This window comes from Eimeria maxima, genomic scaffold (genome assembly GCF_000499605.1).
Source record: "Eimeria maxima Weybridge genomic scaffold, Emw_scaff678, whole genome shotgun sequence".
In the NCBI taxonomy this organism is placed as follows: domain Eukaryota; phylum Apicomplexa; class Conoidasida; order Eucoccidiorida; family Eimeriidae; genus Eimeria; species Eimeria maxima.
Genome location: NW_013566686.1, coordinates 1 through 12500, shown reverse-complemented (window position 1 = coordinate 12500; position 12500 = coordinate 1). Strand labels below are relative to the sequence as shown.

At 49.5% G+C, this 12500-nt stretch overlaps 4 protein-coding genes across 4 annotated transcripts in view; 2 read left to right on the top strand and 2 right to left on the bottom strand.

Moving 5' to 3' along the window:
- The window catches only part of EMWEY_00040790 (hypothetical protein, conserved), a gene marked incomplete at both ends in the record, with an annotated part of 786 nt that extends 15 nt beyond the window's left edge, over positions 1 to 771 (bottom strand). The window contains one exon of the mRNA XM_013482600.1: positions 1 to 771. This exon is cut by the window's left edge and continues 15 nt beyond it. Coding sequence (XP_013338054.1) covers positions 1 to 771 — 771 coding nt within the window.
- A 1100-nt stretch (positions 772 to 1871) lies between these two features.
- On the top strand, positions 1872 to 5008 carry EMWEY_00040780 (hypothetical protein, conserved; the record flags this gene model as incomplete). Its single annotated transcript, XM_013482599.1, has 3 exons — positions 1872 to 1968; positions 2570 to 4158; positions 4397 to 5008. 3 exons carry the CDS (start codon positions 1872 to 1874, stop codon positions 5006 to 5008), a joined length of 2298 nt encoding a protein of 765 aa, XP_013338053.1.
- A 365-nt stretch (positions 5009 to 5373) lies between these two features.
- EMWEY_00040770 (hypothetical protein, conserved) lies at positions 5374 to 9388 on the bottom strand (the record flags this gene model as incomplete). Its single annotated transcript, XM_013482598.1, has 4 exons — positions 5374 to 5430; positions 6361 to 7417; positions 7683 to 8672; positions 9312 to 9388. The coding sequence occupies 4 exons, from the start codon at positions 9386 to 9388 to the stop codon at positions 5374 to 5376; spliced, it is 2181 nt and encodes a 726-aa protein (XP_013338052.1).
- A 371-nt stretch (positions 9389 to 9759) lies between these two features.
- Positions 9760 to 12265, top strand: EMWEY_00040760 (hypothetical protein, conserved; the record flags this gene model as incomplete). The annotated part of the gene is made up of 5 exons (XM_013482597.1): positions 9760 to 10134; positions 10461 to 10547; positions 10784 to 10829; positions 11919 to 11978; positions 12249 to 12265. Coding segments are annotated over 5 exons (585 nt in total), but the record flags the coding sequence as incomplete, so codon positions are not given.
- Between the last annotated feature and the right edge of the window lie 235 nt (positions 12266 to 12500).

Below are 12500 nucleotides of genomic sequence, written 5' to 3'. Positions count from 1 at the left end.
TTCGTCTATTAACTCAGCGAGTGTATCTGCATGCAGTGCAGCACTGTTGCTGCTGCTGCTGCTGCCAGCTTCCCTTGCTGCTGCTGCTGCTGCTGCTGCAGGGAAGAGTCCTGCTGCTGCTGCACCTGGTCCAGGTGCAGCAGCAGCGGCTGCTGCAGCAGCAGCAGCAACTGAATCCAAGCGATCTACATCTACCTCAAAGTTATTTGCTGCTATATCTGAATAGCTGTCTGCTGCTGCTGCTGCTGCAGCAGCAGCAGCAGCACCAGGTGTCTTTGCTGCTGCTGCTGCTTCTGCGTCCTCTGCTTCCTCAAGATCGATAGCATCATCATCTTGCTGCTTCCCTTGCTGCTGCTGCTGCATTTGCTGCTGTTGCTGCTGCTGCAGTTGCTGCTGCTGCTGCTGCTGCACCTCGTCTGCTACCTCAGGGAATCCAAGGAGTTTAAGGGCATCAATAACATCATGATGACCAATGGTCTGTCTTCTTGCTGCTGCTGCTGCTGCTGCTGCTGCATCAGCAGCATATATAAGAAATAAGGAAGCACATCTACCTAATGCAGCAATAGATCTGCTGTCTCCTCTTACTGCAGCAGCAGCAAGTTGCTGCTTAACTATACGTTGGACATTTGCTGCTGGTAGCTGAAATAATTCACTACTGCTGCTGCTGCTGCTGTTGCTGCTGCTGCTGTTTGCTGCTGATGACTCTCCTGCTGCTCCTGCTGCTGCAAAAGAGTGCGGAGGTGCAGCAACAAACTCACAGTCAACATCCATGCTAGCTAAATATACTTGATGCTCCTGCTGCTGCTGCTGCTGCTGTTGCTGTTGCTGTTGCTGCTGCTGCTGCTGCTGCTGCTGTTGCTGCTGCTGTCGTTGTTGCTGCTGGAGTTGCTCGCCTTACAGACGGCTAAGCAGGAGGTTGTCTTCCTGTGCTGCTGTTGCTGCTATCTCTGCTGCTGCTGTGTTGCAGCTGCTACGGGTGCTGCAGTTGCTGTTGCTGTTGTTGCTGCTGCTGTTGCTGCTGCTGTTGCTGCTATACTTGCTGCTGTTGTTGCTGGTGTTGTTGCTGCTGCACTGCTTCATGCGGTTGTCTTTATACTTTGTTCAATCCGGCTGCATTAAACAAGAAAGTAGGGTAAACCCTTTTTTAGGGTTTAGGGTTTAGGTGTGTACACCTGAGAATTAGGGTTTTGAGGGTTTTGAGGACAGGAGGGGTTATATAGGTGGGGTTGTGTGTTTATTAATTATATTTATTTATTATTTATATATTATTTATATTTAATAAGAAAAAAGAAGTATTTTAATCCTTTATTTTGCATATTTAGATATATTTACTCCTCAAACCCTAAACCCTAAACCCTAAACCCTAAACCCTAATAAAAAAAAAAACCCTAACCGCTCGGGTGGCGCAACACGAGGAGGGCCCCGCGGGTCTGTATTATATAATTAGGGTTTGTGTATTTATATTTTATATTTATTCTTTCTTTTATAATTATTTATTATTTGTCTTTATATTAATGCATTTAATTTGCTGCTTTTAATTTGCTGCTTCTTATGGTGTACATACACCGCAGCAATTAGAGCAGCAGCAGCAGCAGCAGCAGCAGCAGCAGCAGAATGACCCTACTGAGGGTGAGGAAGCAGGATGCGCTGCTGCTACTGCTACTGCTACTGCTGCTCCTCCTTAGTTATGCTGCTGTGTGCTGCAGCAGCAGCTACTCAACGCTGCCATGGCAGCTGCTGCTGCTGCTCAAATTGCTGCATCTCTTGCTGCTGCCGCTGCTGCTGCTAGCGCTGCTGCTACCCTTCCCTACAACCACTGTTGCGCTGCTGCACCCAGCAGCAGCGGCAGGAGGGGGAGGTGAGAGAGTTCTATGGGCCTTAGTAGCGCATCTGCTGAAGCAGCAACAGCAGCAGCAGCAGCAACAGCAGCAGCAACAGCAGCAGCAGCAGCAGCAACAGCAGCAAGCGGTGGAAGCATCTTCAGGCGATTGCAGCAGCAATCTGTCGAGTCTTCGCCTGAGAGCTAAGAGTAGCAGCAAGACACAACAGCAGCAGCAGCAGCACGCAACTGGCAGCAGCAATGCAGCAGCAGCAGCAGCAGCAGCAGCAGCAGCTTCGTGTGTCTGTGAAGTTCCTGCTGCAGTTGCGGTGTATGTACAGAGCGATTGTCCTTGGCTAAGGGGGGCCCCTGTCTCTTATCAGCCTGTAGGAGGGGAGCCGCTGCTGCTGCAGCTGCTGCTGCGGCTGCTGCAGCAGCTGCTGCAGGTGCTGCTGCCTGGGCAGCAGCAAAGGAGAAGGCAGCAGATCTGCTGCTGCATATCCAAGCTGCTGCTGCAGCGCCGCTGCTATCCGGTGTATAGGGACAGTGCATGCAGCAGATCTGTTGCTGCTACCTTTGGTATAAAGCTTGATGAGTTGCTGCCATCAGCAGCAGCAGCAACAGCAACAGCAACAGCAGACAACAACAGCAGCAGCAACAGCAGCTGCAGCAGCTGCAGCAGCTGCAGCAGCAACAGCAGCAGCAGAAGCCCGCTGGTTTTAGTTCCTGTGCGATTAGGGTTTCTTGCAGATCCTCGTCATTATAGCTGCTGCACTTTGCTGCTGCAGCTGCTCGGTGCTGCTGCTGCTGCTGCCGAGGCACTCTTGCTGCTGCTGCCATCAAGGCTTGCAGACACCACAGGGCTGCCTGGTGCCCATCTGCTGCTGCTGCTGCTGCAGCCGCTGCAGCGGTTGCAGCAACTCATCTGGAGGACCCTATTCGCCCCCAAAGTCCCTGATGGTGAGCTGCAGCAGCAGCAGCAGCAACAGCAGCAGCAGCAGCAACAGCAGCAGCAGCAGCAGCAGCAGCACGAGGGACTGACAGGTTTTTCCGCTTATGTGCATTATCCCTTTACTAGGAGGCCGTGTGACGTTGCTGCAGCAGCAGCAGCTCAGGAAGCAGCAACAGCAACAGCAACAGCAGCAGCTGCTGCAGCACCAACTTCAGAGCAGCTATCTGCTGCTGAGGTAGCGCAGCAGCAGCAGCAGCAGCAACAGCAGCGGTGCTGTTCTCGAGTGTCTGGGCAGCTGCGGTATTTATACCGTTGGACCTTATGGCGTATTTATAGTTTGCTGCTGCGCTCACTGCAGCAGCAGCAGCAGCAGCAACAGCAGCAGCAGCAGCAGCAGACTGTACCTCTCAATTGCTGCTGCTGCAACAGCAAATGGACGCAGCAGATGCTTGCAAATATTGCTGATATAGATATCAGCAGCAGCAGCAGCAGCAACAGCAGCAGCAGAAGCAGCAACAGCAGCAGCAGAAGCAGCAAGGAAGGCTGCCCCACTGCGCTGTTTGCTCCTGTGTGCTATCCTCCGTGTCTCTCTCCTGAGCAGCAGCAGCAGCTGCAGCAACAGCAGCAACAGCAGCAGCAACAGCAGCAGCAGCAGGACGACCTTCATGATGATTGGACTCTTTTGCCGGACCCTTCGCAGCAGCAAGATCATCATCACCAGCAGCAGCAACAGCAGCAGCAGCAACAGCAGCAGCAGCAACAGCAGCAGCAGCAACAGCAGCACCAGCAACAGCAGCACCAGCTGCAGCAGCAGCAGCAACAGCAGCAGCAGCAGCAGCGTAAGAATAGGATAATATCTGTAGGACAATTTCGTATAGAGAAGCAGCAGCAGCAGCAAATAGATATATTGAGGTGTATGTACACCTCGTTCCCGCTGCTGCTGCTGCCCTTAACACATTTATTAATATGTGGATCTATAAGAGGGCATGCAGATTATCTGCTGCTGCTGCAGTGTAGGGAGCACTGCAGCAGCAGCAACAGCAGCAGCAGTAGTAAATGCAGCAGCAGCAGCAGCAGCAGCAGCAGTGATGAAGAAGAAGCAGCAGCAGCAGCAGCAGTGTTGAGGGGAGAGACTGTGCTGCTGCCAGCAACTCGTTGTGCTGCACCATTGAATATATCTACTGTTGCTGCTGCTGCTGCATCTGCTGCTGCAGCAGGAGGTGCAGGACCATCAGGAGCAACAGCAGCAGCAACAGCAGCAGCAGCAGCAGCAATAGAGACATATATAGATAATATATTATATAATATTAATCCTTTGTCTCCTTTTTGCTTCTTTCTTGTTAATCCCCACACTTTGCTGCTGCAGCACATGCTGCTCACGGCTAAGGTAAGAAAAAAGCAGCAGCAGCAGCAGCAGCAGCAGCAGCAGCAACAGCAGCAACAGCAGCAAAATATCTTTTGTCCCTCCCTTTCTATTAATACTTAGCTCGTTGCATGCGCGTTGTTGTTGTCTCCTATTCTTCTCATTCTTTCTGCTGCTGTTGTTGCTGCTGCTGCTGCTGTTGTTGTTGTTGCTGCTGCTGCTGCTGCTGCTGCTGCTGCAGGTGGGCCTTCATACTATGCAGGAGGAGCACTTTGGCATTGCTGTTGTGCAGCAGCTAGCAGCAGGTTGCTGCTGCGTTGCTCACTGCAGCGGCGGACCTAAGACAGATATTCTTGTTGCTCGTCCTGCTGCTGCTGCAGCTGCTGCTGCTGCAGCTGCTGCTACTGGTGGCGTGGCTGGTCCTGCCGCAGCTGCAGAGACTGTGCATGGACGTCACCCGCAGCAGCAGCATCAACAGCAACAGCAGCAGACTCAGCAACAGCAACAGCAGCAGCAGCAGCAACAGCAGCAGCAGCTGGAGGAAGCAAGGAGTTTGGCGCTGCAGTGCTGCGGCGAGTTTGGTTTCTTGTGTACAGACAATCGGTCATTTGCTGCTTGCTGCAGCATAGCGCTGCTGCACCCTCCTGCTGCTGCTGCTGCATCTCCTGCTGCTGCAGCAGCAGCAGCAGCAGCAGCAGCAGCAGAGGAAATCGTAGCGCCTCTGCTAAAGAGAGCAGCACAATCCCTCTCCCGATTTGCAGCAGACGAAGCAGCAGCAGCAGCAGCAGCACGCGTGCTGCAGCTGAGGCCCCACACTAGCTGTCTGCCGCAGCAGCAGCAGCAGCAGCAGCAAAAGCAACAGCAGCAACAGTAGTAGTAATAGTAATAGTAGAAGTGCCAGCAGCAACAGCAGCAGCAGCAGCAGCAGCGGCCCCGTCGCAGTTGCTGCTGTAGCTGGAAGTGTGCCCCCTGCTGCTGCTGCTGCTGCTGCGGTGGTGGCAATGCCTGCTGCAGTTGCTATAGTATCTGGTGCTGCAACTGGCTGCCGCTGCTGCTGCTGCTGCTGCTGCAGTCGCTGCTGCTGCAGCAGCTGCTGTTGCTGCAGCAGGTAAGACAGCAGCTCTCCGTTTTTTTTTTTCTATAAACGCATAAAGTTGTCTATCTGTCTCTTCTTGTAGCTTGCTGCTGCTGCTGCTGCAGTTGCTGTTATTGGTGCTGCTCTTCCTGCTATAGGCGCTGCTATGGGTGCTGCTGCTGCTGCTTCTGCTGCTGCTGCTGCTGCTGCTGCTGCTGCTGCTGCTCCATAGCAGCAAAAGGAAGAAAACAAACTAAAAATATTATGTTGTACTTTAAACGATATCATCAACAACCAAAAGCAGCAGCAGATGCTGCTGCTGCTGCTGCAGCAGATGCTGCTGCTGCTGCAGCAGATGCTGCTGTAGTAGTTGCTGCAGCTGCTGCAGCTGCTGCGGCAAAAGGTTAAACAGCAGCAAACAAATGGAAAATGACGATACTGCTGCTGCTGCTGCTGTTGCTGTTGCTGCTGCTGCTGCTATTTATTGCACCATTTGCTGCCGTTGCTGCTATTAACAGTTACTACTGCTGCTGCTGCTCGAACTCAAGCGCAGCAGCAGCAGCAGCAGCAGCAGCAGCAGCAGCAGCAGGAGTTATTATTATTAAGGAAAGGGTGTGCTGCTAGAGTAGAATGGTATCCTTGAGGATAATGCCTGTCTGCTGAGTGCTGCTGCTGCTGCTGCTGCAGCAGCAGCAGCAGCAGCAGAATTTTTTTGTGTATAATTTTTATAATTAATAATATTTTTATGTATTTGTTTATTATTATTATTTATTTCTTTTTTATTATTATTATTATTATTTATTTGTTTATTATTATTATTATTATTTATTTCTTTTTTTTTTTCTTTTTTTTTTTTTTTTTTTTTTTTTTTTATACAAAGACGTAAATGATGAGAAAATTCTCTTGGCTGTATGCACAAATAAATAAATAAATAAATAAATAAATAAATAAATAAATAAATAAATAAATAAATAAATAAATATAAATATAAATAAATAAATAAATATTTATTGTTATATACTATATGTACAGCAACCGCGATGTTTGCATACGAGACAAATACTGCAGCAGCAGCATTAGCAGCAACAGCAGCAGCAGCAGCAGTATCAGCAGCAGCAGCAGCAGCAACAGCAGCAGGAGGAAGGACTTACATTAATTATGTTGCTGCAATGTTTGCATGCAATTAGAGAGAAATGCTGCAGCAGCAAACAGCAATCTGCATGCTGCACTATCTCTCTTATCCATCTATCTTCTTCTTCTTCTTGCTGCTGCTGCTGTTGCTGTACGTGCTGCTGCTGTAGCTGCTGCTGCTGTAGCTGCTGCTGCTGTAGCTGCTGCTGTTGCTCCTGGTGGTGGTGATGATGATGATGGTGGTGGTGGTCGAGCTGCTGCTGCTGCTGTTGCTGCTGTTGCTGCTGGTGGTGGAGGTGGTGCAGCAGCTGCTGCAGTTGTTTGTCTTCCACCGAGCCCACAGTCACCGGTGCAGCAGCAGCAGCAGCAGCAGGAGAATCTGCATGAGCAGCAGCAGCAGCAGGAGAATCTGCATGAGCAGCAGCAGCAGCAGGAGAATCTGCATGAGCAGCAGCAGCAGCAGGAGAATCTGCAGCAGCAGCAGCAGCAGCAGCAGATGTCTGCGAATCACCACCTTCGCATGCACCACCAACTTCCCTCTTGAAACTCCTGTCTTTGTTGTTGCTGCTGCTGCTGCTGCTGCTGTTGCTGTTGCTGCTGCTGCTGCTGTTGCAACGGTGGAGACGGCAGCGGCAATTGCTGCACCAATTGCTGCTCCTGCTCCTGTCCTCGGTGCTGCTGCTGCTGCTGCTGTCCTTCTGCACCTCGACTGTGCCTGCAGGTAAGCATACAGCAGCAGGAGTCGGTGTGGCCGGGTCTGTTGCTGCTGCTGCTGTTGCTGCTGCTGCTGCTGCTGCTGCTGTTGTTGCTGCTGCCGCTGCATCTGATCCCTTTCCCCTTATGGTGCAGCCGCTGGGGCTGCTGCCTCTCCGCAATTTGCTGCTGTTGCGGGCATGCAGGAGCTGCTCGTGCTGCAGCTGCACCTGCTGCAGCTGCTGCCGTTGCTGCTGGACCTGCTGCAGTAGACGGAAGCAGCCACTGCAAGATAGCTGCTGCTGCGCTGCTGCTGCTGTTATTTGTGCTGCTGTCTCCTTGCTGCTGGTCCCCCGCAGCGCCAGAGAAAGAGACACTTCATGACTGCAGCAAACAAACACGCATGCAATGAGGAGACTTTGCTGCTGCTGCTGCAGTCCCTGCAGCAGCAACAGCAGCAGGAGCAGAAATTGAAGCAGCAGCAGCAGCAGCAGCAGCAGCAGCAGCACAAGCATGCAGCACCTATACCAGCTATAAAACCACCGCAAAAAACAACCAGACCTGCTGCAGCAGCAGCACGACCAGCAGCAGCAGCAGCAACAACAGCAGCAGCAACAGCAGCAGCAGCAGCAGCAGCAGCAGCAATTACCTCATCCTTAGACTAGCAATCTCCTTATGATGTAATTCTTGCTGCGTTTTTATTTGCTGCTCAAGAAGAGCAAGACGTTCATATAACCATACAGACACAGACGAGCAGCTAGGCTGCCGCTGCGCTGCTGCTGCTGCTGCTGCTGCTGCTGCTGTATCTGCTGCTGCTTCTGGTGGCGGTGGTGGTGCTGCTGAAGGGATTTGATGGGGTGATAGGACGGGAGAGAGAGGCGACACAGGAGGAGTGCAGCAACAGTCGTCAGCAACCTGCTGCTGCTGCTGCTGCTCTTGCTGCTGCTCTTGCTGCTGCTGCTGCTGTTGCTGCCCTTCTTTCTGCTGCTGCTGTCGTCGCTCCTCTTGCTGCTTCTGCTGCTGTTGCTGGAGAATGTATTCTGGGCATTCCCCTGTACATGCTGGGGATTTTGAAGGCACAGATGCTGCTGCTGCTGCTGTTGCTGCTGCTGCTGCTGCTGCTGCTGCTGCTGCTGCAGCTATACATTCTGTCTGCTGTCCACCCGACTCTGCTGCTGTTTGTGTATCTGCTGCTGCTGCTGCTGCTGCTGCTTCTGCTGGTTGTTCTGTTGTTGCTTCTTCTATTGCTGTTGCAGCTGCCTCCCTTGCAGAAGCTTCTGGCTGTGCCGCTGCTGCTGGTGCTGGTGCTGCTGCTGCTGCTGCTGCTGCTGCTGCTGTTGCCGGTTCTGCTGCTGATTCTGTTGCTGCCATCTGGACCCGCCAGTATTCTTGTGGGGTGTTTAATGCTGCTGCGTTCTGCTGCTGCACAGCTGCTGCTGCTTCTAGCCGCTGCTGCAGCAGCAGCTGCTGCTGTCCCTGCTGCTGCACGACTTGCTGCTGCTGCATGGCTCCCACCTGCTGGTTGCTGGTGGCGTTAATGCCGTTCGCAGCAGCAGCTGCTGCTGCTAGGACCACTGCTGTTGCTGCTGCTGCTGCTGCTGCTGTTGCTGCTGCTGCTGCTGTTGCTGCTGCTGATCCCCTGCTGCAGTGGTAGCAGTATTAGGAGGCAACATACGGACAAACGGCTGCAGACTTGCTGCCCGCTGCTGTTGCTGCTGCTGCTGTTGTTGTAGACATTGGTTATACAGCCAGCCGTTACTGTTGCTGCTGCTGTTGCTGCTGCTGTTGCTGCTGCTGTTGCTGCTGCAGTTGTTGCTGCTGCTGATTGAATTGTGCTGCTGACTTCTGCTGCTGTCTTTACATGAGAAAAAAAAGAAATAATTAAGAGACAATAGTATTATAAACAACCTTGCTGCGAGACATCGAGCAGTGGTTCGCTGCTGCTGCTGCTGTTGCTGCTGCTGCTGTTGCTGCTGCAGCTGCTGCTGCCTCGCCTTAGATATATGCCTCTTATAGAAGATCTATTTATAACAATAAAGGAAGACAAACAGAAAAGTGTGTAACAACACAAAGAGTTAGTTGGTTGCTGCAGTACTGGGGCCAGCAGCAGCAGCAGCAACAGCAGCAGCAGCAGCAGCAGCAGCAGCAGCAGCTCACCCGCTGCCGAAGGATTGGCTAAGGGCCCTTGCTGCTGTGTTATTCTTTTAAGGATTTGTCTGTCTATGGATATATCCTTTATCTTCTTTCCTTTATTATATATATAAGAGGCATTTGCTACTGCTGCTGCTGCTGTTGTGCTGCTGCTGCTGCTGCTGTACTACTGTTGCTGCTGCTCTGCTGCAGCGCCGGTTCCATAGCGTCTCTGTGACTCCCTCCTGCAGTGCAGCAGCAGCAAATTTTGCTGCTGCTGTTCTCTTTTTATTCTTTCCTTATAAGTATAAGCAGCAGCTGCAGCGGATCGGGCAAGCAGGAGTACCAGCAGCAGCAGCAACAGCAGCAGCAGCAGCAGCAGCAGCGGTCAGCTACTGAATCGTTGGGACCAGCAGCAGCGGCAGCAGCTATTGCTGCTGCTGCTGCAGCAGCAGCAGTTAGGCAGCAGCTCGTGCTGCTGCTGCAAGGACAGCACAAGACCTGCAGCTCTGTTTGTGTAGACCTGTTATAGAGGTGCTCCACTTGCTGCTGCTGCTGCTGCTGCTGCTGCTGCTGCTGCTGCTGCTGCTGTGAGAATGAAGGACAATGCGCGAGAGTTAGAGGAACGTCTTATGGACAGCAGCAGGGATGTTGCTGCTGCATGCAACTGTGGGGCAGCAGCAGCAGGACCATTTGCTGCAGTAGGTATTGTGCAGCAGCAGCAGCAGCAGCAGGATCAAGAGGATCAACAAGAACAGGATGATGATGAGGATCAACAACAGCAGCAGCAGCAGCTGCAGCTGCAGCAGCAGATGCTGCTGCAGCGCAGCAGCAGCATAGGAGAAAGGGTTTTCTTTAGGGGTTTATTATTATTCAAGATATTCTTTGGTGCTGCGCTGCTGCTGCTGCTGCTGCTTGCTGCTGTTCATCTAGATACAACAGCTAATCTACTCAGGGAAATTATTGCAGGGGTAAATTATGCTGCTGCTGCTGCTGCTGCATTTGCTGCTGCTGCTGCATTTGTTGCTGCTGCTGCTGCTGCATCTGCTGGTGATGGTGATGGTGCTGCTGTTGCAGTTGCTGTTGGTGTTGCTGTTGCTGATGATGCTGCTGCTGCTGAATTAGCTGCAGCAGCTGCTGCTGAATTAGCTGCAGCAGAAGCTGCTGCTGCATTTGTTGTTGCTGCTGCTGTTTGTATTTTTGTCATTCTGTCTGCTGCTGTTGCTGCTGACTAGTGATGGCACATTAGGGTTTAGGGTTTAGGGTTTAGGGTTTAGGGTTTAGGGTTTGTGTGCAGGTGCAAGACTTGGGTGGTTTTGCTCCTTTTGCTTATATAGCTTTGTATGTTTTGTTTATTGCTTGCTTCTTACCAGCTGAATTCATGGTGAGGGTTTAGGGTTTAGGGTTTACAGATTAGGGTTTAGGGTTTAGGGTTTAGAGACTAGGGTTTAGGGTTCAGGGTTTAGGCATACGACTCCTCAGCCTTCCGCGAACCGCTGTAGGCAGTCTTGGGTTACAGCATTGAGGGTTTAGGGTGTAGGGTTTAGAGATTAGGGTTTAGGGTTTAGGGATTAGGGTTTAGGGTTTAGGGTTTAGGGTTTGTGGTGTATTATTGTTCAGCACTTGGCAGCGGGTTTCATTTTCTCTCGTATTTATGGAGAAAGTTGTAAGATACATCTCCCTAGGGTTTAGGGTTTAGGGTTTAGGGTTTAGGGTTTAGGCAGTTGGTTGTATACGCATGGTGGATTCCCTAGGGTTTAGCGTTTAGGGTTTAGGGTTTAGGGTTTAGGGTTAATACGTGTTGCGTCCTCTCTCCATCAAAATTATGAATTTGTGTGTTTTTTTTTCTGCTGTGTGTGCCTCTGCTTCTGCTGCTGCTGCATCTGCTACTGCATCTGCTGCTGCTGCTGTTGCTGCTGCTGTTGCTGCTGTTGCTGCTGTTGCTGTTGCTGCTGCAGTGGGTATAGTAGTAGGATTTATATGTTCAATAATAGGTGCCTTATTATCGGGGCTTTTTTGTTTTTTAATAAGTCGTTATTTATTATATAATTCTTTGCATGCATGCATGCAAACTAATTATTTATTTAATGCATTTAATTCTGCTGTACAAGAAGGAGGAATTACTTTTGTTGCTCTTATTAGATTATCTCCTATTCTACCTTATTCTGTACGTATATATCTATTTAAGGGTTTAGGGTTTAGGGTTTAGGGTTTATGAGGGTTTATAAGGGTTTACGAGGGTTTACGAGGGTTTATGAGGGTTTACGAGGGTTTATGAGGGTTTACGAGGGTTTATGAGGGTTTAGGGTTTATATTGGGTGTATCTGCACCTGCTTCCTCTGCTGCTGCTGTTACTACTACTGCTGCTGCTGCTGCTGCTGTTGCTGCTGCTGCTGCTGCTGCTGCTGCAGTTAACAAGTTATTTATTTGGCGTAACATCTCTTAAGACTTCTCATCTATTATTAGGAACTCTATCAGGAACACCACGTAAACCCTAAACCCTAAACCCTAAACCCTAATAAACCCTAATAAACACTAATAAACCCTAATAAACACTAATAAACCCTAATAAACACTAATAAACCCTAATAAACCCTAGGGTGGTTGTTGGTGCTGCCTCTTATTGAGGGTTTATCTATTGAGGGTTTAGATATATTCATTTTCTTATTAATTAGGGTTTATATATTTTCCTTTTTTTATTAATTAGGGTTTAGGGTTTAGGGTTTTCTTTTTTTTTTTTTTTTTTTATTCGCAGTTATCCTTGCCTTTAATTTTATTGGCTCTGCTCTAGGTGACCTCAAAGACCTAGATATACGTAAGGGTTTAGGGTTTAGGGTTTAGGGTTTAGGGTTTAGGGTTTAGACTGGGTCCCACGTATATAAATATTATTTATATAATAAATATATAATATATTATTTTTATTTATTTATTTATTTATTTATTTATTTATTTATTTATTTATTTATTGCAGGTAATTTTTCTTGGACATGGCAAAGAATGAGTCTTGTCGCCTTGGGAATTATAATGGCTGCCGTGAGTGTTTAGGGTTTAGGGTTTAGGGTTTAGGGTTTAGGGTTTATATTAGAGGTCGTATTTTTTCCCGTAAAAAAAAAATACAGAAAGGATAAATATAAATAAATAATATAAATTTATTTATTTATTTATTTATTTATTTATGTATTTATTTATTTATTTATTTATTTATTTATTTATTTATTTATTTGTTTATTTGCTGCAGTTATCTATGGCATATATAACAGTTCTTACAAGACGTAAATTAGAGGCTGCATTTGCTGCTGCTGCTGCAGCAAGAGAGAGGCAGCAGCAGCAGCTCGTC